The sequence below is a fragment of the Corythoichthys intestinalis genome, chromosome 14, assembly GCF_030265065.1.
Source record: "Corythoichthys intestinalis isolate RoL2023-P3 chromosome 14, ASM3026506v1, whole genome shotgun sequence".
Taxonomy (NCBI): domain Eukaryota; kingdom Metazoa; phylum Chordata; class Actinopteri; order Syngnathiformes; family Syngnathidae; genus Corythoichthys; species Corythoichthys intestinalis.
Genome location: NC_080408.1, coordinates 26,070,494 through 26,095,071, shown reverse-complemented (window position 1 = coordinate 26,095,071; position 24,578 = coordinate 26,070,494). Strand labels below are relative to the sequence as shown.

The 24,578-nt window shown below is 37.2% G+C and overlaps 1 protein-coding gene across 14 annotated transcripts in view; it reads right to left on the bottom strand.

The window, feature by feature from the left end:
- Positions 1-24,578, bottom strand: part of ctnnd2b (catenin (cadherin-associated protein), delta 2b) — a 284,445-nt gene that overhangs the window by 199,291 nt on the left and 60,576 nt on the right. For 2 of the 14 annotated variants that reach the window (XM_057858332.1, XM_057858344.1), the window contains exons 1-2: positions 10,017-10,520; positions 5,094-5,230 (exon numbers count right to left, since the gene is read on the bottom strand). In XM_057858332.1, the coding sequence (XP_057714315.1) occupies positions 5,094-5,230; positions 10,017-10,035 (156 nt within the window). In that variant the 5' untranslated portion in view covers positions 10,036-10,520. Of the gene's footprint in view, positions 1-5,093; positions 5,231-10,016; positions 10,524-24,578 lie in introns of those variants that run through there. The other 12 variants (XM_057858334.1, XM_057858338.1, XM_057858333.1 and 9 more) reach the window with 12 other exon arrangements.

Genomic DNA, 24,578 nt, shown 5'->3' with positions numbered 1-24,578 from the left:
ACTTGTTAGCATGTTCTTTATGCTAAAGTTATCTGAATAACTCTTAATAGCTATGGCCACGTTCGCGTTCTGCCTTTGGCAATGTGTGTTCAATTGTATTATTGACTTTTTTATATTGAAATTGAAGGGAAAAGGTACTGTTGAAATTCACCTCCCCAGACAAGTCGCACGGAAACAGTGACAGCCGAACAAAGTGCCGCTCTGCCGATGCTGCCTCCGCGCACGCCAACCGGGAAGGCGGAACTTCACGTGTCGCGTGCTAATAATTGTGACGCACATTATTTGATGTCAAATATTTTTTTTCTTTATGTGGGATTTTTTCCCCACTGAATGAATGCACTTGTATTGAAGGTTGGCTTTTTTTCTCTTTTTTTCCATTAAGGTCCCATATTATTTGAATTAAAAAAATATATTAGAAGCTAAAAAACACATCTTTTTCAGGGGTGCCAATAATTATGGAGGGCACTGTATAGTCGCATTTCGTTGTTCATGCATCATGTAACATCATACTGTACAATTGTTCAGCATGTTGTTCTCTATTGTATTTTTATATTAAATTGCCTTTCAAGATGACATATCTGTTCTATCTTAATTTCCCCCAAAATGTGACATATATATTTTTTTCCTTCTTTGTTGGGCATTTTATGGCTGGTGCGACTTATACTCAGGTGCGACTTATAGTCCGAAAAATACGGTACACATTTAAATTATAATGCCTATGTCCTGAGACGCTGATGGTGTAGTGGCTGCCTTCGGCACAAGCATTGTGGGATATGTTTCTGTTCAGTAACAGTGTGAATGTGTGTGCAAATCATTGTTTGTTTCTCTATGTGACCAGTGACTGACTAGTGACCATGTCAGGGCTTGGTTTGCCTTTTTCCAGAAGTCAGTTGAGATACCCTGACCAGAATAAGAAGTGCTGAAAATGAATGAATGAAGAAATGAATGAATGACTGTCTCTTGAATTTCTAATAGCCCAGGAAAGGCATGTGCACGCTTCAAAATGTGGCATAAATGTTCAGAGAGGAGGGAACGCCAGTAAATTCCATGGAGATTAAAAAAAAAAAAAAAAATACAAGCTGTAACTGATGTACGTGCTCAGCAGCCTGTGCAGCGAGACGAAGTGAGTGTAAAAGGCTGTCTCCAGGAAGAGTGATGGCTATTGCCAGGTTGTTAATGGAGTAAAGGTGAAGCAACTTCATTCCCACTACACTTGAAGGGGAAGCTTTTGACTTTCAGGGAAACGGCAGACTTCGATCTTGTTATTAGTCTCACTTTTTGGCCTCGGTTATGTAAACTAATACTTTAAAGGAGATGGTGAATTTACAAATAAGTCGTTTCAAGTTGTTGCTGTGTGTGTTTGTGAACCAGAGCACTGTGTGTGAACTGTGTGTGTGACTATGTCTTTAAAATTTTGGCTGAAAACTGAATTGTTTTCATGCATAATAGATCACATGGGATTACATGACATGAGGTCAATTGAAGAATAAAGGCAATACTGCGGCAGCCTAACTGGAGGAGCAAGAAGAATTGAAGGACTGTCTAAATCACTATAAAACAAGGGGGCCCATTGTTCACAAATCACATTTTTACTTCTTGTGTGTATATTTCCTATTGTGAAGAATTTTTTTTGTTTTGTTTTGTGTCAGTAACTCACACTGGAAATGATTTAATCTGTTTTAGCCAGGCTTCTGTACTTTGTGATTGGTATTACAAGAGACTAAGCTGATTTGAAGTAACTTTAAATACATGCATAATATGATTTTTTGGGTGGCAATGATGGTGATTAGTGGTACCGCCCATCTGTCCACTTGGACCCAGACTGAAATACTGAATATATTGAGTGGATTATAATGAAATGCATTAACAGTCATCAGCAATCCGATTTTATTTTTTGCCACAGAGTAAAAGATGTCCAAATTTTATTCAGTAACAGGAATAATAGCCGATATCATCCTTTTAAAATGTGTTTGTGTGAAACGAGCTGTTGTAACTTTTTTAACATCTAATAACATACTAACCTGGTTAAACCATGCTTTAAAGTGCCTACGACAGGAGAAAAAAAGTCTTTAATAGCATTATTATGTGAATTACAATCATAATTTGAGACGACTCGACTATAAAAACAATTTGGCAAAGTGCAGATGACAAGAAATTAGTTTTATAATCTGCCGTTTAGCCACGCCTACCATTATAGGGCTCTGGCGTCCCCAACAGGAGGATGACATCGGCAAGGTCTGATTTAGAATTCAGCGTATTGAGGGGGAATTATTCAGAACGAGGAAAATGCAACGAAGAGAGCCGCAAAATGTCATGTTTTTCAGTCTCTCTTCTCCAATATTTTTTACAGGATAATCTTTTTATCCAAGTATTTTTCCCCAATTATCAAATAAATGGTATGGTCATAACAAATAACATGCTTGTGCTGAATGGAATATGAAATATTAAAAATGCATTTATTCAGTACGACATGGCAAAATTACTCCATAATGGTCAAAACTGTCGACTTCACCTTTACTGTCGCACCTCCCGAACAATATTCTATGCCACCGGAATTAGCCCGGCTTTTGTCATTTTCCTGCCCCGGCTTCGGAGAGCGTAAACAAACCAGGAGGCGTGACAGCTAGCCGACATGCTAACCCGCACCGAGTGATGTTTCAAAGTCTATTCTCGGCTTTCGAAGCAAAAAAAAAAACAATCACTTAAAACTATCTGGGAACATATGACACGGCAGCGGGGTTGTTGATTGTCTTCGCCGATTGGCAACCCGCCCAGCAGCAAGCAAGTTACAGCTCATCCCCTGCTGCGGGAGGAGAGCATGTTTGCCGGGGAAGCAGCTGGAGAATTACCGCCAGACAAACTGGCCGACGTCAGAGGAGCGTGTAGCTGCCACATGGTCAACATGACTATGACGTGAATTAATGCTTAACTACACGGCAAAGATGTAAACAGTGAGAGAGCGGCATACAGTTGTTGTGCAGCTAAAATGGCAGGATGGGTCTGAGGAGAACTTTTCTACATGTCCGTCCATGATCAAACGTAAGTAAATAGTCCTTTATTTAAAGAATGTTTGCAGTGTTTAATCGCTGCATTCGCTGCTATTTTTAACACAAAGTTGAAATTTAGGATCGGGTGGAAAATCTGACAGAACACCGGGCACACGAAGAGTGCAATAAGCCGAGTATAGCGCTCTCTCAGCGAGGGGATGTGAGACAAGCCGCCAGTCATCGGCTGAGTGGCATTCTCTGTGGACAAGGAGCATGTCAGGCACAAAATGCAAGCCACCTCCGTATTAAAACATGTGCCATGATCCCAGTATTTGCCATAATACAAAACACGATGTTTACTCACTTCCTCGTAAGTCCAACAGTCCCACAGTTGCCGCATACTTTTTTTAGCCGATCTCGGGATGAACGGGAACTTTCTGAAACCCAAAAAGGCTCACACACCTCTCCCTGGTGCAGCTACAAAAGCCTGCAGCCGTTTGGCTGGCGTGATGCGAAAAATAAACGAATTAATGTGCAAAATCAGCTGAATCCGCAGTCCATCTGCATACTATAAAACAATGTTGTATTGTGAGATGCTGACCCGGGAGACGTCACATTCGCATTTGTCATAAACCTGAGACTAGAGCCGGAAGTAACTCATTTTCATGGCGCGGGATTCAAAAATTGAATAAATAAAACGATCACTTCCACACACATCCAAGCGGTTCATTTCATTCAGGAGCATAAAACACCATGTCAAATATGAAATAAACATGCTTTTTGGTGTCATACGCACTTTAAGACCTTGTTCTATTAAAATTCATGATGTTATGGGAATATGACCTGCGCTCAAACTTTTCCCACAAAGTTGGGAGCATACAAATGTTTAAATCGCCTAAGTAAGAGCACAAATAAAAGTGTAGTAGCTTGAACTTCGGGATTAAATAGCAACCTCTGATCAATACAGTGATTACTGCAAAAGTACAAGAGATATGATTTAGTTCAATCTGTGACTTAAAACTACCAACAACAGACTAAAGAATGTCATATTATTACCATATACCATACCATACCACATAACGCGCACCCCAAATTTACTTGTCAAATCTAGGAAAAATTATTGTACCAGTGTATAACGCGCACCCTAATTTTAGCACCAATAAATAGAAGAATACAAGAAACCAGAGCTTGTGTACAGATACAGAAATTTCATTTTACTGGTGAAACACAACACAAGCATAGCACATTGGTAGTTCAAAACATTACCGTAAACTGACAATATGTACGCTAATAATATGATCTGACAACTTCTTGAATTTACCACAATCCAGGAGAAAACAAAACAGATGTGACTTTTCTTTTAAAGGCTGCTGTATAACTTGCTCGTTTCATCATGATGAATAAATGTTTCCTCCATGGATTGATACGGTAAAATGAAAGTGAGAACGTAAGTCGGAAATCCGAGAGAGCTCATCGCTGTCGACACGACAGTAACAATAGGAACTATTGTTATTTGGGTTTGAGTTTCCCGAGGGACAGATATAGTTGACGGACACAGGAAGTCTGTTGTGTTATGTTTGTTGTGGTCCGAGTTGCGGAGCTGCAATAAACGTTGACTCAAATGAGTTCAAGAAACTAAATTCTGTCCTTTATGAAGAGTGAAAAAAGCAGAATTTAACACGGACAAAATCATTCGGCCGATCAGAGTGAATTATTACCGAAACAAAATGGTGACGTCACGTACCGTAATGGTCGGCAACGGATCGGCGCATACGTTTCTTCAACACAACATGGCCGTGTCAGTAAAAAAAAAAAAAAAAAAAAAAAAAAAACGGTTCTTAGATATATATATATAATATATACAGTATATATTTCTGTCTCCATCCGTGTACCCGGTACATTATAACGTTTTCTAAAATGGACTAACTGCCTTCAATCCAAATGGTTTCTGGCCAGACTCTATGGTACTTGTGGAAAAATAAGTTGACAATGATTCAAATTTTACAAAACGTTATGCTGACCATGCATCTTTAGTCACTTTCCAAAACCACGTAGATATGAAATTTCATCAGTGAATGCATTTTTTGTGTGTTGCACAGTTCATACCTGCTCCTTGACAGAGGCCAGAATGGCGGAAGTAGTTTCCGACTCTGGTCCATCTCCGTTGGAGGCATTGAGGACAGGACTCAACATGCTTGCAGCACTGGCAGTTTCAGACAACACCTCAGGCACTGGCATCACTCCTAGAAAACAAAGCGAATATGCAACTTTTACTATTATTTCGTAGCCAACAGGCCTGGTTAGGACAGAAGGTCATTCACACCATCTGATAATTTATAAATATAAATAATTTGGCTCAGGTAGAAATGATTGATGTTTTTGGATAACTGTTTTAATTCATACAGCAGATATATTCCAAAGAGTTTACTGCAGGTAAGTGTAAAAAATAGGTATGAATCAGCCTCCCCAAAAGGCTGAGCTGTTGGCAATAAAGGATAGGTTGAGGTTCTCCAATTTGCGAACGACTGTGTGACCAAGATAAAGTTCAACGGTTTAAAAATACTTTTCAACGTATTGCAAAAAGGAATGTTGAATATCATCGTCTACAGTCCATAATACTATAAAAAAAAAAAAAACAGCAAATTTGAACAAATATCTGCACGCTTGTGACAAGGTCAAAAAGCAACAGTGAATACCCGTAACCTTCAATCCCTCACTGATGTTAATTGTGTCAATGCTATTTCCACAAAAACTTCAGAAAACCATTGTCAGTAACACTGTTCACCACCACACCCACACATGCAAGCCACACCCACAAACTCCAGCATGCAAAGCTAAAACAATATATCAACCACTCCCTGATATAATGCCAGCTTTTCTGGGTCCAAGTTCCTTTTAGATGGACTGCAGCAAAGTGGAAAAGTGTGCCGTGATCTGATTTGTTCACATTTAAAATTATTAAACATTATGGATGTAGTTTCCTCTGGGTCAGAGTCAGAGTTATTTTTTGGTTGGGTCAATATTCAAAAGCCAGCATCTGCAAGGAGATAGGGGTGTGTTAGTGGTCATTGCATGGGTAAACTGTACATCTGTGAATACACCATTAAATCTGAAATTAATATGACGGAAAACACAGACAAGACTGAAAAAGCAGTTTCTGCTCTTGCCCTCCTCTTTAAAAGAAACTGCTGTATTTTAAGCCAAAATAACTTCTGTTTGATAGAACTATATTTCTATATGCTGCCATAACAGATTCATAGCGCATTAAGACCCAAACTAGTTTTAATTTGTCATTTTTACCCTGGAAACCCCCGTTTACAGACGTCGAGGAACCGCATTTGTTTAAACCCAGCCATAAAACGAAGGAAATTAATTATATTTATTATTAAAAATGTCTGTCATTTTTAGCTTAGAATCATTAATTGATATATAATATTTCATTGAAAAAAAAAACGACTTACTCACATATTTTAAACTTTAAAAAAAAAATTACGGCACAACGAAAAAAATTGCGTCTGTAAAAAAGTCAAAGATATCTACCTAATAACTATCGCTGAATTATATATATTTTTTGTTACTGTCGCATTTTCTCCGAGATGTTAGATGATAAATAATCGATCCAAACAAAGAAAAATTGGGGAAAAAAAAACCCTCAAGAAGGGTAAATATATGAAAAAGAAAATCTCGACTACTCCTTGATGTCTGCGATTTCTGCATTGATACCCTTGTTATATCACCATGTTTCTTCCATAAAATCCCCTCAAAATCCAGCTGTGGCCAATCATAAATGTGTCTTGACACTCATTGATACATGCTACATGGAGATTTTGGATCGAAACAAGGTAAGTACCCGATAATATCTCGTTAAAGTCATGGCGTCTTTAATTCTGCTCTTTCATGCTGTCACCTCCAGATAGGGTTTCGCTGTTTAAATTTTTTTATTTTTTATTAAATGCCCTCCTGTTCAAAGTTTTTCTTCCCCCAGAAAATTGAGATTTTAAGCTTTCCAATGATGTATCACGCGTGCATATCGGACAATTCTGAAAGTTGGACAAATTGGAGGTCTCAGAGCGGAACTTGCAGTCATCTGAGTGTTTTCTGCCATATAAAGGTTTTGTAACAACATGCTGCCATCCAACCAATGTTAATTTTTAAAGACCTTATTTTAGTATGACAATTTTTGCATATTATAACAATGTGGCTTCGTAGTGAAAGAGTGAGAGTATGGGAGGTTGTCTAGACGGAGACACTCGTATAGCCCTTTTCCACCAAAATAATGAAGACGTCTGTTCGATGCCAGTGCTCATGCCGTGCTTTGTAGGTTCGAATCACGTTGTTGTGTTTGTTTACACATGAATTGTGTTATGTTGTGACAATACTAGGTATGCCATTGTGTGGCGCTGTACGAGTGTGTACGTATATTGCGTAGAAGAAGAGATTACAGAGTCTTATTTTTGCATGTGCTCACTGCTATGAGTTCATTAAAAGTGGATTGAATGGTTCATATAGCTCCTTATTCCTGAATAACCAACGCAGCACAAAAGACAGGTTTGGTTTACCATCGTCAAGGTGAAACCACGTCACTATGTTACCATATGACATTCGTATTTCATGACATGAGCAATAAGCGATATCTGGACGTGTTTGTGTGGGGATACACGTCCAGAATTTTATGTTACAGTATGTAAGTACAGTATGTGTGCTGCCTGACACACAGTAATAAAAAGTGTTGTAGGTTTTAGAACAGTTAACCAAAGACCAGAAGGAAGATGTTTTTTTTATTCGTTATTCAAGGGGTGGGACTCATCTAGGGCTGCAGCTATCGATTATTTTATTTGTCAATTAATCGATGCTGATTGGATAAGGAACATGAAACATTGAAATACCTGAGCCTCAAAATGGTATAAAAGAAAGGATCCATATACAACAAAAGAACAATTGGCTAACTTAAACAGCAAAAGTCTGCTTGCTTAAATGCTATAAAATGCTAACGTTTATTTTTATTTATTTTCTAAAATGCTCTTAACAAATGGTTCAGACCCACAAAAAAAACGGCTAAATATGCCTATGAACTAAATTATGAATGCATAAAAAACATCAGCTCAAACAAAAACTTAACTTACGTTGGTCTTAACAGGGAGCAGCCATGTGAAATGAGGCAGACCAGAGGGCAGTGTATCTACCCCAATCAACAAAACTAAATGCAAACACTTTCCAAATAAACCATTACAACGCCACTTTAATTAAACGAATATTCGAATCAATAAAATTTAATTTGAATATTTTTTTTCTAATCGAATACTCGAGTTATTCGATTAATCATCTCTTTGGATGGGTGCTGCTTTCTTTTGAGCATTTTTTAAAAAATTAACCCTGCCACCATGGAAGCTGTTGCGTACAATTCTCTTTAGAGAGTTATTTTCCTTGATAGCCATACCAACAAAATATGCAGAAGGTATACAGGCATGGTAAAAACAACACTTTTGTTTACCTGGAATATATCGAGCTTCCTCGACTAGCGCAATCATTGCTGAACTTTTTTACAAAGCATATCACAGTTTGCATCAAATTAAGTCTTTCATCGATTATAGTGCCAAGATACTTGTGGTTGCTCACTTGTTCAACTAGCTGGTCAACGACAAAGACACTACAAAAAAGGACAGGGGCAGTTAATACACAAACCTCTTTTGTTTTAGAGACATTCATTTTAAGAAAGGATTCATCATACCAAGAAATGAAGTCATTAAGAGCCTGCCCATGACTGACCTCATTGTCACTAAGGAGGCTGACAAGAACTACAGTTGGATACAGAATGTACAGAAGTGCAGACAAAACACAACCTGGAGGTGAACTGGTCGAGGATGAAAGGGAGCTAGACAAGCCTTTGTTCACTCCTAATTGATGTGTTCTAATCTAAAATCTAGTCCAAGGCATGTAACCAAGTTAGAGGAATATAAAAGTTTATCAGCTAGCACATGAGGCTGTATACTGTTGAAAGCTAATGAGAGTTCAAAGAGCTATCTGGCATACTGTAGTTCTTACTACCTTTAAGATGTTTGTACACAAAATTAAGTAATTTAACTTTGACAACTTGACAACTCTAATACTGTAAGCGCTCAGTTTTTGCCAAAATTCCTGTTTTGACCAGCTGTTCGATCTGCTGTATTTCATCATTAGTCCAAGCTAAGGGTTGAAAATCATTCAGTATGGTCCGATTTCTTATTTTTGGCAACTGGCACCGCAAATGGCATCCTCTGAAGCAGGAGAGACACGTTAGAAATATAACTAAAAATAGAGCCAAGCTGATCAGTGAAGGTTTTTAACAGACGGCCACAAATTTTATCAGGGCCAAGGCTTTTTTGGTTTAAATTTCTTCAAAGCATCTGATATAACTTAATCATTACCAAAGAATGGATCAGAAGGCAAATCAGACAAGAGACAGTTTCTCAACTCAACTGCATGTTTTTTTTTGTTGTTTTTTTTTAAAGCGACATTGTCAAGTCTTAGATAAAAGTCACTGAGGCTCAGGGCCAGTTCCAAGTCTGAGATACGGCCTTAAAGTGGACTTTTAGCTTCGGTCCCAGTGATATTTGTCATAGTGTCTCATGCAGTTGCTAGATGATTCGTTTGAAGATGTCTCTGGTTTCTCTCTGTATTGTTTTTTTTTTTTTTTTTTTTTTTTTTTTTTATAGGCCCTGATCACGTTTGATTTCTCTCTGAGAGCCATCTAAAACGTTGAAGCAATTAGTGTCTTCAGTTCCCAAGTGTTTTTCAAAAGAAAGTGTACGTAACAAAGGATATGTTTACATGGACAAAATTCCTCAATACGATCAGTGTTCAGATTAAAATTATCATCGTATGCACTGTATTCATGGATACTAAAATATTGATCCGATTAAGTCTTGCGTATTCATGCATCAGAATGTCCGTCGGAACAAATTATTCTGACGTGAGCAGATTGATGCAACAAAAATCTGTATTTTTGAACCAAGTGTTCGCTATAATGTTCAGTTCCAAACAAAAACTCACTGTTTGTATTTTGATGCATTCTCTTTTTGTTGTTGTAGATCAGGGATGGACAAACCGGTCCTCAAAGCCGCAGTGGGTCCTGGTCTTTGTGACAACTGATTCAGCACAGGCAGTTTAACCAATGAGGGGTCGAGGTAAACAAGAAGCACCTGATTGCACTCAACTGATTGCAATTGTAAAACACCAGATTGGTGTAAAGGTGTCCTCTATATGGGTTGCAACGCAAACCCACACCCACTTCGGCCCCTTAATTTATCCCTACTTCATGGCGTAGTGCCAAAACAGACCAAAATTGCCAGAATCACTCCAGTTTACAAATCCTGAGATAAAAATAACATGAATAATTATCGCCCAATTGCCGTTCTACGAACGCTCTCTAAGGTAGTAGAAAGAGTTGTGCATAATAGACTAAGTGAATATCTCGACAAGTTTCATATCATAACCAGTTCACAATATGGCTTCAGGAAGAAGAATTCAATGTGCATGGCCATTTTAGATCTTGTTGAAAAAAAATTAATGATGCCTTTTAGCAGGGCAAGTGTGGAATTGGCATTTTTCTGGACTTATCCAAGGCTTTTGACACCACTGACCATAATATTTTACTGGAGAAGATGCATCGCTATGGTATTAGAGGAATAGCATACAACTGGTTCAGAAGTTACTTATTCAGGCGACAACATTATGTTAGTGTTAACAATCATGTTTCACAAAAAAAAAAAAAGAAAAAAAAAAAAAAAGGAAATGAAAAATATGGAGTCCCCCAGGGTTCAATTTTGGGCCCACTGCTTTTTCTTTTCTACATTAATGACCTTGTTAATTCTTCTGACATGTTACACATGATTTTGTTTGCTGATGATACCAACTTGTTTCTTTCACATAAAAACCCATTAGACCTACAGCACATTTTAAATGCAGAGTTAATAAAAATAGATAGCAACAAACTTTCCCTCACCATCAAAAAAACAATTACATAGTATTTAGATCAAATAAGAAAGCAACTGACACAAACAGGATTTGTCTGAAAGTAAACAACGACCATTTATCACAAGTCGATTTGACAAAGTTCCTGGGGGTCTTCATTGATAAGCCTCTCAATTTCAAATGTCATATAGAACCTCTTATATCAACACTATCCAAATATGTTGGTCTATTCTTCAAAATAAGACACCATTTCCCTTTAACCGCACTTCTTACTTTGTACAAAACCTTGTTTGAGCCCCATATCAAATACTGTAACATCATATGCTGCAACACGTTCCCCAGTCACCTAAAGAAATTGGAAACTCTACTAAAGAAGATGGTACATGCCATGTCCTGGGCTAGTTTTAATGCACCCACCAACTCCTTGTTTTATAGTTTACGCCTTCTCCGACTCACTGAGTTCAACACATTTCATAACGAATGTATAATGTTTCAAATTGTAAATAATATGAATAGCAGACTCTCTGAGCTCATTCCAGTCTGGACTCCTCTCCATACTCATAACACCAGAAACAAAGACCTCATTAGTGGAAAGACGAGAAGACTTGTTAGCACCAGCCTGAGCATTGCAACTAGAGGTCCTCAGATTTGGAATGAGCTCAATGAAAATCTAAAAGTGTTGAAATCCATCTCCACTTTTAAAATGATGCTAAAACGCATTCTGATCAGTAAATACAACAACTCCAACATACTTAGGTTATAAATTCTTTTCTAGGGAAGTATTTCTTTTTATTTACTTTTTTTCTTTTTTTTCTGTGTGGGTGTGTGTGGGTGTGTTTCCAGAGTTTGTTATTGTGTATGAGTATGTTTCTGAATGAGATCACTGTAAAATACTACAACTCACTCTTCTGCTCATCTGATATTTTTTTTTCTTGATTGTCTTGATGTACGCTCCTGACTATAAGCTTTTAGTAGCTTCTTAAGGAGCCCTGACTCACACATAATCTTGCCTCAGCACTATGATATGGTGTACACTTTGTAAATATGAATGTGTGTGTGAATAAACTGAATTGAATTGGAATTTGTGCAATAGTTTGCCCACCTTTGTATCACAGGGGGATCTTTGTACATTAAATATCTTGTTGTTGTTTTTTATGGTGTGCGTGTTCAAATTATTATGGGTTGAAAAGGATTTTCAAATCATTATATTCCCAATATCCCTGTATCTATGGTTATATACTGTGCTACTATATAATAGCAACAATAAACCATAAAAGTGGCTATTTGGAGATTGGAATTAAAGCAACAATCGTGTACTAATAAAACACTACTGTACTGCATCAGTGTGTTACGAAATGGATTCAGAAGATGACATAACTGTCACACATCATTGCATATAGCTGCTAAAATTGTGTAAAGCAATGGATCTTTTCGGTTTCATTTGAAAATCACGAGGGGAGGGAGAAAAAAGGCTTTTAAAATTAGCCATGCATGGAGACATTAACCTAATGACAAACTATTTAGCTGAATTTCTTGAGTGGAATAAACATGATTAGCAATACACTCTCTGACATGACATAATCCTAATCTTTTAACAAAGGAGTTTGATTTCCATAGTCAATCGGGCAATATGAAACTGCATATATTGCCTCAGATAGTCTTGAAAAAAATAAACACACAGACAAGGATGCCCATGTGCCATCCTGCATTAGATCACGAGTGGGAGGACGCAGGCATCATATGCACCTTGTAATCCTGATGCAGCACGGAGCTGGCGTAACGGCTGCATCAGCCAGCTTTGCACGCTGATGAAAGACTTGTCATGAGGACTTGACACACGCACACACTTATGCAGACGCATGGCTGGCTGTCGGCATGAGACAGCAGCAGCCTAAGGCCAAACTACAAAAAAAAAAGAAAGAAAGAAAGAAAGAAAGAAAACCGTGCTGTGAACAGTAAAGAGGGCTAGGAGTGAAAAACTGAAGAGAGGAAGTAAGAAGATGCAAACAAGAAGAGGGCAAAAATCATCTTGCACTCTGCAACACAACAATCGTCATTGAAAGTTTTTGTATGGCTGACATGCTTCAATCTACTAGCTTCAAATATAACATATTTCATTAACGTCATTACCGTGCTGTCTGGCCTCCTTTCCTATTCTGTATTCTGTCTCTGTCCGCCATGTTGATTTCCAGCACTATACATTCTCTTGTTTCCCTCACTCGCTCTCTTCTCTGTTTCTCTACACTTGACCTATTTTCACTGTCTCCTTGCCTTTCAGTGCATTTCTGCTTTATTTTAATAGCATCCACTGGAGGGTGACAGAAGGAGGATGGCCTCGAAGGTTGCAGGTTACGTTTGAAGCGGCAACGCTACAGCGCACCTGAACCTCTCTAGAACCTTTCTCTGCATGGCTAGTCACTTCTTGGGATGATGACTTAATGTTTTGTTTTCCTCACCCCTTGCTGTTTTTCATTTTCTCCTTGTTTTTCCGCTATTTGTATTTTCCATTTACTCAGTTGTTGAATTTTTCAAAGTATTCTTCTTCTTTATTCATTTATTTTTGCTTGAATCTCATTGCACTAAAGGAAAATGCTGCACGACATGGTAGCTTGCAAACCAAATTATTTCATAACTATTGATGATGATTGAAATACGATAGCAATGAGGTGTATTATCAGCTAGTACATCATCCACCTCACAGTCACAATGTCCCGGGTCTGATTCTTGGCAAAGGCTAGGGCCTGGTTTTCCAGGGTTAGCATTTTCCCTTCAGTAGATCCCATACAATCTAAATACAGGCACATTTGGTCAATTGAAGACGTTAATTGTCCAAAGGTGTGAATTAGGCAGGTGCCAGTTACCGGTTGCCAGGTTTGCCTGGTAAGGAAACGTCAAGGTTTCAAAACCACTGTAATTTTACGTCATACCATAGTACGGTAATAGCTATTTTTTATGTCCAAAAAATGCAGCGAGAAATGGCTTGAAGCAGCAGCACTCAACCCTACCCCAGCTCCCCCCCCTCAAACAAGAAGGTCACTAATATGGTATTAGTATTAGGTATTTTGGCTACTGAAAAGAAAAGGACGGCCACAGCTTAAAGGGGGAAGGACATCCGATGTGCAGGCAACACCTCCAACATGATTTCACATTTACGTGACCTCGTTCGTCACTGTACACAAAATTTAAGGTACTTAAATGCTGTCATGAACGTTTCCCACCAGCTATGAGAGTTCACTCCAGAGTGCTTCGTGTGTCTAGTGATGGTAAAACAAATACTAAAACGTAAGCTTGTTAACAAGGCTATTTACGTGGCTAGTTAGCATGCCAAGACAGCTAACTTGTTTCCTCACTATCCTCACAAAATATCAGCCTGTGGTATTTTTTCTCTCTGGTGTCTTGTGTGGTGAGATTAGGTGGGTGTGGGTGTGTGTATAATGTGTAAAAATTGATACGAGTCATACACGCGCGCTCCGGCTCCGTCAATATTCAACCAAATACCGGTAACATTAATCGTAGTAGTAGTATATTAACCCAGAAAAGGTGAACATGCTCAAATTCCTGCATCATAACTGCAACCGAGAGAGAAATACAGTATGTAGTAAATGTTGAGCTGAAGCTTTAACGTCAATGAAGTGCCTGCAATATATATATATATATATATATATATATATATATATATATATGTATGTATACGTATACGTATACGTATATGTATATGTATATATGTATATACATTGCCTTACAAAAGTATTCGGCCCCCTTGAATCTTGCAACCTTTCGCCACATTTCAGGCTTCAAACATAAAGATATGAAATTTAATTTTTTTGTCAAGAATCAACAACAAGTGGGAAATAATCGTGAAGTGGAACAACATTTATTGGATAATTTAAACTTTTTTAACAAATAAAAAACTGAAAAGTGGGGCGCGCAATATTATTTGGCCCCTTTACTTTCAGTGCAGCAAACTCACTCCAGAAGTTCAGTGAGGATCTCTGAATGATCCAATGTTGTCCTAAATGACCGATGATGATAAATAGAATCCACCTGTGTGTAATCAAGTCTCCGTATAAATGCACCTGCTCTGTGATAGTCTCAGTGTTCTGTTTAAAGTGCAGAGAGCATTATGAAAACCAAGGAACACACCAGGCAGGTCCGAGATACTGTTGTGGAGAAGTTTAAACCGGATTTGGATACAAAAAGATTTCCCAAGCTTTAAACATCTCAAGGAGCACTGTGCAAGCCATCATATTGAAATGGAAGGAGCATCAGACCACTGCAAATCTACCAAGACCCGGCCATCCTTCCAAACTTTCTTCTCAAACAAGGAGAAAACTGATCAGAGATGCAGCCAAGAGGCCCATGAACACTCTGGATGAACTGCAGAGATCTACAGCTGAGGTGGGAAAGTCTGTCCATAGGACAACAATCAGTCGCACACTGCACAAATCTGGCCTTTATGGAAGTGGCAAGAAGAAAGCCATTTCTCAAAGATATCCATTAAAAGTCTCGTTTAAAGTTTGCCACAAGCCACCTGGGAGACACACCAAACATGTGGAAGAAGGTGCTCTGGTCAGATGAAACTAAAATTGAACTTTTTGGCCACAATGCAAAACGATATGTTTGGCGTAAAAGCAACACAGCTCATCACCCTGAACACACCATCCCCACTGTCAAACATGGTGGTGGCAGCATCATGGTTTGGGCCTGCTTTTCTTCAGCAGGGACAGGGAAGATGGTTAAAATTGATGGGAAGATGGATGCAGCCAAATACAGGAACCTTCTGGAAGAAAACCTGTTGGTATCTGCACAAGACCTGAGACTGGGACGGAGATTTGTCTTCCAACAGGACAATGATCCAAAACATACAAAGCCAAATCTACAATGGAATGGTTCAAAAATAAACGTATCCAGGTGTTAGAATGGCCAAGTCAAAGTCCAGACCTGAATCCAATCGAGAATCTGTGGAAAGAGCTGAAGACTAATGTTCACAAACACTCTCCATCCAACCTCACTGAGCTCGAGCTGTTTTGCAAGGAAGAATGGGCAAGAATGTCAGTCTCTCGATGTGCAAAACTGATAGAAACATACCCCCAGCGACTTGCAGCTGTAAATGGAGCAAAAGGTGGCGCTACAAAGTGTTAACGCAAGGGGGCCGAATAATATTGCACGCCCCACTTTTCAGTTTTTTTATTTGTTAAAAAAGTTTAAATTATCCAATAAATGTTGTTCCACTTCACGATTGTGTCCTACTTGTTGTTGATTCTTGACAAAAAATTTAAATTTTATATCTTTATGTTTGAAGCCTGAAATGTGGCGAAAGGTTGCAAGGTTCAAGGGGGCCGAATACTATACATATATATATATATATTATTGCAGGCACTTCATTGACGTTAAAGCTTCAGCTCAACATTTGTCGAGGCCTGCTCATTTACTACATACTGTATTTCTCTCTCAGTCGCAGTTATGATGCAGGAATTTGAGCATGTTCACCTTTTATACCTATAATTTCTATTTATTTACATTTTTATTAAATTTCAGTTGTTTTTTTTTTTTTTTTTTTTTTTTACTTTTTTACGGAAGCGTATTGCATTCACTTGAAAAATAAAAAAAATGGGAGGCTGTTTTTTGAATTAATTTTTTTTCAACCCTCCGTTTTTCTAATTAATTTATTTTTGGGTTTGTTTTTTGAATTAATCTTTTTTCAACCCTCCGTTTTTCTAATTAATTTATTTTTGGGTTTGTTTTTTGAATTAATTTTTTTTCCAACCTTGTTTTTCAAAATAATTTATTTTCGGGTTTGTTTTTTGAATTAATTTTTTTTTCCAACCTTGTTTTTCAAAATAATTTATTTCTGGGTTTGTTTTTTGAATTATTATTTTTTTTTTCCCGAGCTTGGTTACCGAGGAAAAAATATTTATTCAAAATTCAAGCACTTGGAAGTCTCGCGCGAACTGCATCCTGCAAGTCCAATGCTGGACGACACGTCTCGCGACACCTTCAAGCGGCCGTTTTTCAAATAAATATTTTTTCCTGAGCTTGCTAATGCTAATGCTAAAAAAAAAAAAAAATTCAAAATTCAAGCACTCGTGAGTTATCGAGGTACTTGGAAGTCTCGCGCGAACTGCGTCCTGCAAGTTCAAGACTGGCGGACAGTGGGACACCTCTCGCATACACCCCAAACTACTTATGACGGTCACACTACTGGCTCAATTAAGGTAAGATATCGATATGAGTTATTCTTATTCTGTCCTAGTTGTAACGTAACCAGCTAGGAGCTGGAATTGTGTGGAAACTGCTCGAAGCGTCCCCGTTTTTTAGAACATCAAACTTCTACTGTCCGAGTAACATAACCGAATGCTTACAGCAGCGGGTTTCATTGCAGTGGCTGCATTCTTTTTCGAAGAATATACTTTTGCACAAACGTGAGGCATCTCCTCTTCCACTGGATATATTGATGTGTCCCGCTAGCTTAATGCAAACCTACAATGGAATGCGCTATTCAGGCGCTAGCAAATGGCATTGATTCGCCTTATTTAACTCGAAAAAAATAATTTACACTCACAAATACCAACACGTTTCTTGTCAAATACAAATTTTGAATTCAGGAAGCAAATTCGCCTTTTATTGCATGTTTATAAGTACGAGCAAAGTTATACTGCAGTGCTTAAACGCATCAAAATATTTTTCCACAGATGTCTTTAATTTGTGAATTTTTCTCTCGTGTTGTGTCCATTTTATTTTAGAAAGAACTGCAGGAAGTTCTTCACCGCTGGAACAACCAGAATTTTACCAAGCAGGAATGCTGTACTTCCGGCTGGGAATCTAGTACCTCCATTACCCCATCTTTTTGGTGCCAAAGAGTATCTAAAAGAGGAATCTCATATAAAGATAACCTACAGAGAAGATTGACTGCAGAGAGGACCCTATCCCTGTGATGAATTTTTTTTTTTTTCGATTTGTTGCCTTGCCATGACAAAAAAAATGGTCTTCATCCACTCACTTTTCCAGAGGAAGCCATTGACCTTTTTATGTTTTTACATTCTTACATACCATTTCTGATAAGTGTAATAAACTGCACAAGCTATACGTTGTCTTAATGTACATCAACATGTGCTGACAGTGCAATAACTATGGAAAAATTACAGCAATGCCCATAATCGTATGTTGACTGAAACATTTACTGTCAACTTGTTTTCTTTAAATTGCAGCCAAACAATTAATAGTAACAATAATTTTTGAATACTAATATTTTATCAAGCAGTCTCTCAATCAAAAACAAATTAATCTATATATTACACATTGTATTGTAACACATATGTAAACTATTTCTAAATTTAATAGCAAATGGCAAATAAAAACTGTGAAACTTGGTATTATCATTATTTCACACATTGTAGACTGCTAACATGCAAGAACTGGCAGAAATATTCATAAGTTTGCCTCATTGGCTCAACTGACAGTACTGAGAAATGCATCATGCAGAGCAGTACTGAACTACCTGACTCAGCAGTAAAGACACGATCAGTTGGCAAAAATTAATGTACCTTTTGAAAAAGAAAAACATTTACAAACACTTTTGGAATTAATTTCACATGAGGTAGAACTTCCAATACTAAAATTTATTAGAGGACCGGGTTAGATGGAGACAACTGATTCGTTGTGGGCACCCCTGAAGGGAAAAGCCGAAAGGAAAAGAACAGAGAAATACACCAAAGTATTTATTCAATACATTCTCAACTCCAAAACAAATGTTCATGCAATGTATTTTGCCTGAATGTTGCTGGGCAATAAAGCAGTGAATGATCCCTGCCTGCCCACCAACGTCTAACGGATTGCCCTCAAACCTTGATCAGAATCTTTGTTGCTCACCCCCCCCAAGTTTAGGGAACAGGGAAAGTCTTTTTTTTTTTTGATTGATCTCCACCAGGCTGGAATATATGACGACAGAGCAGCAGCATCTAATTGTCCATTTATTGTGCTTTCAATCTATAACAAAAATTAAAAAGTATGCATTAGACATACACAAGCTCAATTTAAGGGAGTAAAATGTGAACATTTCTTAGTAAACAATTATATATATTACAGTAGAAAAGATCAGCTTATATTTAATATGCCATGCAGTAGGGTTGTCAAAATACATTTTCAGCTCTATATCCTTAAAAAATGATACATTAAAAAGCCAGAATTTTTTTTACTAATAAGAAAAAAATTCAATTGAAATTAAGAGTAGTGCAAATCATTTCCTCATGACAACAAATGCAAAAACGAGTAAAACAAATGTCTCCAATGAGACAATATTTTAGGGTCAATGCTGTGCAATACACTCAAATGTTAACTGGCTGAAAAAAAACATTGGAAAAATTAACCAAACCGTTCATATTTTGCTAAAACTATATGACAATAAAACAAGTTGCCAACCAGTTAACATCAGAACATACACATTGCAATGCTGTATTAGCAGCAGCAACTGTTGAAAACTATCCAGCTATTGATAGGCTGAATATTAGGCTGAATATCGTACTTTTGTGATCAAATATCGTAACAGTATACAAAATTTCCAAAACAATACTTTGACACTTTTTCATATTTTTGACAAACCTACCCTGGAATTTTTCTTTTGACTTATGCAATCTTGTAGTTCTCCGACGAAACACATATTCTGCGTAGAACATCAGCAGCGGTTGTCATTGCAATGCTGGCATGGCAAATGAGAGAAAAAGGAGGAATACAATCATTTAACTGTCAACCGAGAAAATGTGCTTATTCAAATTACTGCCAAAATTGGTTTGGTTGGTGTCCTTCTGTGCTGTAACCTGGGCAACTCATCATTGTGCACTAATATATAGTAAGTTACTGTGTGTACCGGTAGTATTATTTAATTGCTTACATGTCCCATGATAAACATGAATTGATTGCTGTAAGATACGTTTTGGGCTTTGTTTTTCCTGTGCCAAGAAAATTCGTGTCTAGTAAGCCGCCAACAACAACATAAAACAGTCCGGTCACTCAAATAAATAACGCAAATCCATCCATTCTTTTTCTACATAGTTTATTTTTCCCAATCTCGAGTTCAGACACATCAACATACCCGTCGTAGGAGAAACCTCATACTTGTGCAATCGTGTTTTCATTGTAAAGAAGGCAGCCAGTTCAATGGACGACACATGTCCACGTGGCGTGGATAATATCTATTTTACACAAATACAGTACTGTATTACGGTATAGGCAATGGCATTATAAAACCATTCCATTTTATGTGTGGAAAGGCGCTAAAATAACTATTCGGGTAAGTTACTTTGACCGACGAAGTTTGCTAGTCTAAAAAACGAATGCACTTCGAACAGTTTCCAGCCAATCGCATATCTTAGTCCGTAACTCTTTAATTTACCTAGTACTGCTTTATCAGAATATAAAGGCTTAACACAGAAGGACAGTTTTAGCATGACTCATATTGATGACTTACCTTAACTGAACGAAAATAGAAGACGTTTGAAGGTGTAGGCGACAGGTGTCCTGTCCTACAGACTCCTCTCTCCAGTCTTGAACTTGCAGGACGCAGTTCGCGCGAGACTTCCAAGTACCTCGATAACTCACGAGTGCTTGAATTTTGAATTAATTTTTTTTTTAGCATTAGCATTAGCAAGCTCAGGAAAAAATATTTATTTGAAAAACGGCCGCTTGAAGGTGTCGCGAGACGTGTCTTCCAGTATTGGACTTGCAGGATGCAGTTCGTGCGAGACTTCCAAGTGCTTGAATTTTGAATAAATATTTTTTCCTCGGTAGCCAAGCTCAGGGAAAAAAATTAATTCAAAAAACAAACCCAAAAATAAATTACTTTGAAAAACGTAGTTAGGAAAAAAAAAAATTCAAAAAACAAACCCAAAAATTACGACGGAAATAAATTATTTTGAAAAACAAAGTTGGAAAAAAAATTAATTCAGAAAACAAACCCAAAAATAAATTAATTAGAAAAACGATGTTGAGGGAAAAAAATTAATTCAAAAAACAAACCCAAAAATAAATTAATTAGAAAAACGGAGGGTTGAAAAAAATTAATTCAAAAAACAGCCCCAAAAATAAATTACTCAGAAAAACGGAGGGTTGAAAAAAAAATTATTTCAAAAAACAGCCTCCCATTTTTTTATTTTTCAAGTGAATGCAATACGCTTCCGTACTTTTTAATACTTTTTTTTTTTTTTTTTTTTTTACTTTTTTTTACTTTTTACTTTAATTTTAATTTTAATTTTTTTAAATTTCACTTATTTATTTAACAATATATTCATGTTAATGTTCCAGTCTGCAAATATTTAGTAAAAAATAAAATCATCCTGTTCAATGGAATTTTTTATTTAACTCATACATCTCAAAATAACACATTTTACAGCTATAATTGTAATACCGTGATACTGTGACACTGCGGTATTTTTGCTTAGGGTTATCATACCATCAAAATTCATACCGACACATGCCTAGAGTGAATATATGGTGCCTTGTGGTTATTTGCAGATTCCAAACGCTTTGCAAACGAAATGAGCAAGAACGCCAATAGCCACAACACTAATTCAAAATGACCACCACAAAAGCAGACTTGCAGTGGAAACAGACCAGGGATATTAAGTTTTCAAATGAGCTCAGAGTGAGATTTAACCACCGGCAGTAGGGATTTGGTTGACGTAGGGATGTATGTAAAAAGCAAGCAAACTAATTAATACTACTTTTGTAAAATACAATTAAATACTTTTCACACATTTTGAAATATTTTAAATATACCATTGTCATAGGAAGAATACACTGTATACACTACTGAATACTGAATACAATGTAACACATTCGTGATCACGGCAAATCAGAGTAGCATTACAGGGGACCTGGTCAGGAGTGGGTCACAAGCAGGTTAGGACCTGGTTTTATCACATTTGGAAGAATAAAAGAAACAGTAAAAGAAACAATCTTACCCTTATTAGGGGTGCACGTCTCAACCATCCATTTTTTGAAACCGATATCGATATTTTCCTGCTTCTCAAGGTAGATACAGATACGATAACCGATAATATCTATATCATTATAAAGTTTTTGAAGAGTTTTTTAACACCTGTAGACCAAAAATACTAGTGGTGGATCCAGCATAGATTTGCCTTTGACTTAACCAGAATTTTCATGATGACATGAACATTATTATAATGAACAAAACAAAGACAAGAACAGTTTTAACTCTAAATGAAGTGCCCATATTTATTTTTTCAAATAAATATAGTTTGAGTCAATCACAATCAATTAGTAAATATCATTGACAATGTGTTCCCCTGAAAAAATGAGCACTGAACTACAACAAACATAGACACAACAGGTATTGTGCTTTGTCAGTAGAAAAAAACATTTGGTGTAACAGTAGAGGAGACTTTGTGGTCTTGGACCATGAAACGACTCAAACGCACACATCCCATTCCACCGACACTGTGCCAAAAATATTATATATTATCGGGCCTATTAATAATGTTATTGGATATACAGTATTGAGATGACTTCATAATTCCTAATTATCGGACCGATAATCGGTCCGATAATTATCGTGCACCTCTAACCCTTATTGTTAAAAAAATTAAAATAATAACTCCGTGTTTTTGCGGGGGCTATCAATTTTCAAATCGGGAAGTATTGCATGGGCAACCTTTTCATGAAGTCAGTTTTATTGTGGGAAATCAGTTGAATACTTCTATCTGTTGAAGGATTTAATTTTTATGTACTGTACATGCAAATAGTAATTTCTACTGCTACTACTGCTAATAATAATAAGAGTCATCATAATCATCATCGTAATAATGTGCCTGACACATATTAACAATTTCTTGGAATTCCAATAAAATCTAGCTTGGCTATGAACTAACTCTCTGTTCATTTGCCATTTGAGAAAAAAACAATAGCGATAGGATAGGATCCACCCAAACATGGAAGGCAGCCATATATAGGTCAACTCAGCCAACCATATCCAAACCCTTCCTACAACTGACCAGTGCAAAGCAGCTTTGCCCAATAACAGCCGTCACAACTAGGTTATGGAGGCCAACAGGCCAGCTAGACAAGACTGAATATGGATTATGGCCAACAGCTTTATTTTACTGAGATATAAGCTTGTATATATAATTTTCGTCTACATTTCAGCACCATAATGTAAGGGTATTTAGAACGGCGTTTCAAAGGGGTAATCTCTCTTACTGCTATGACATTGTAAAAGCATCACACCATGCCATGATTTACATGACTGACATGAGGAATTTCGGGCTTAATCTTTTGACCATTTAAGCCTATCAGCGTGGTCTGAGACTGGGGTGTTTAGGCGAAGACAGAATTCATCACAGACCAGCAGCAAATCAGCTGAAAATCCAAATGTTATCTCGCAGCAGTGCGTGTCTCTACTATGCATGGCCAGGTCTCTATATTCTAGCACATTTCAGAGTGTGAAAGTTTCCATTCCGTCAGAGATGCATTTCTTTTGTGTTTCAGTCCCCCGTCACCTCATTAAAAACTTGCTGCAGTGTTTTGGCTTCTCCAGTCATCTGTCCCTTTGCCGGCTGCCTTTAACCAAGACTTGCCTTTCGCACTGAGTGCATTTTAACATTTATATTTAGAACATAATTAACACTGTCTGTAGCAGAGTATTTATTTTCGACTAACATAGAGTCACATAGATACTGCATTGCCTTATTACAATATGCTGCACTGCCTTTTCTCCGTCAACCAGTCGATAAGTGTTAGATGAACACAACCTGAAATCAATATTCAACGATGATCTAAAATCAAGGGAAGTTGTCATAGTGTACTGAAGAACAATATGATTTCATGACACAAGTCAACTCAAATTTATTTATCGCCCTAAATCATCAAATAATAAATGGTGAAGCAAAGTAGATATTACAAATCAAAATGACAATGAAAAGCAATCCAAGCAATAAGTAATGACATCCCCTCATCAGTCAATGAAAACCTTAAAACAGAAAAGAAAAAAAAAAACCTTTAGGAAGAAATAAGAAATATTAGGATGGGAGAACATAACGGAGGGAATTCCCCTCCTAGGACTGACCAGGCCGCTACATGATAATGACATTATATGATATAGTGCTAATGACATTAGGGCTAAATGACTGAGAAACAACAACTATATATACATATATATATATATATATATATATATATATATATTTTTTTTTTTTACAGCAAAACGCTAACTGGACGTGAGAGCACGCGAGAGCAGAATTTCAGACGCCATGACTTTAACGAGATATTATCGCGTACTTACCTTGTTTTGATCCCAAAACTCCATGTTGCATGTATCACTGAGTGTCATGCCACAGCTGTGAATGGCCACAGCTGGATTTTGGGGGGATTTTATGGGTGAAACATGGTAATATAACAAGGGTTGCGATGCAGAAATCGCAGACATCAAGTAGTGGTCGAAATTTTCTTTTTCATATATTTACCCTTTTAAACGTTTGTTTTCAATTTTTCATTGTTTAGATCGATTATTTATCATCTAACATCGGAGAAAATGTGACAGTAATAAAAAAAAAAAAAAAAAAAAAAAAAAAAAACAATTAAGCGATAGTTATGAGGTAGATATCCGTGACTTTTTTTACAGACGCCATT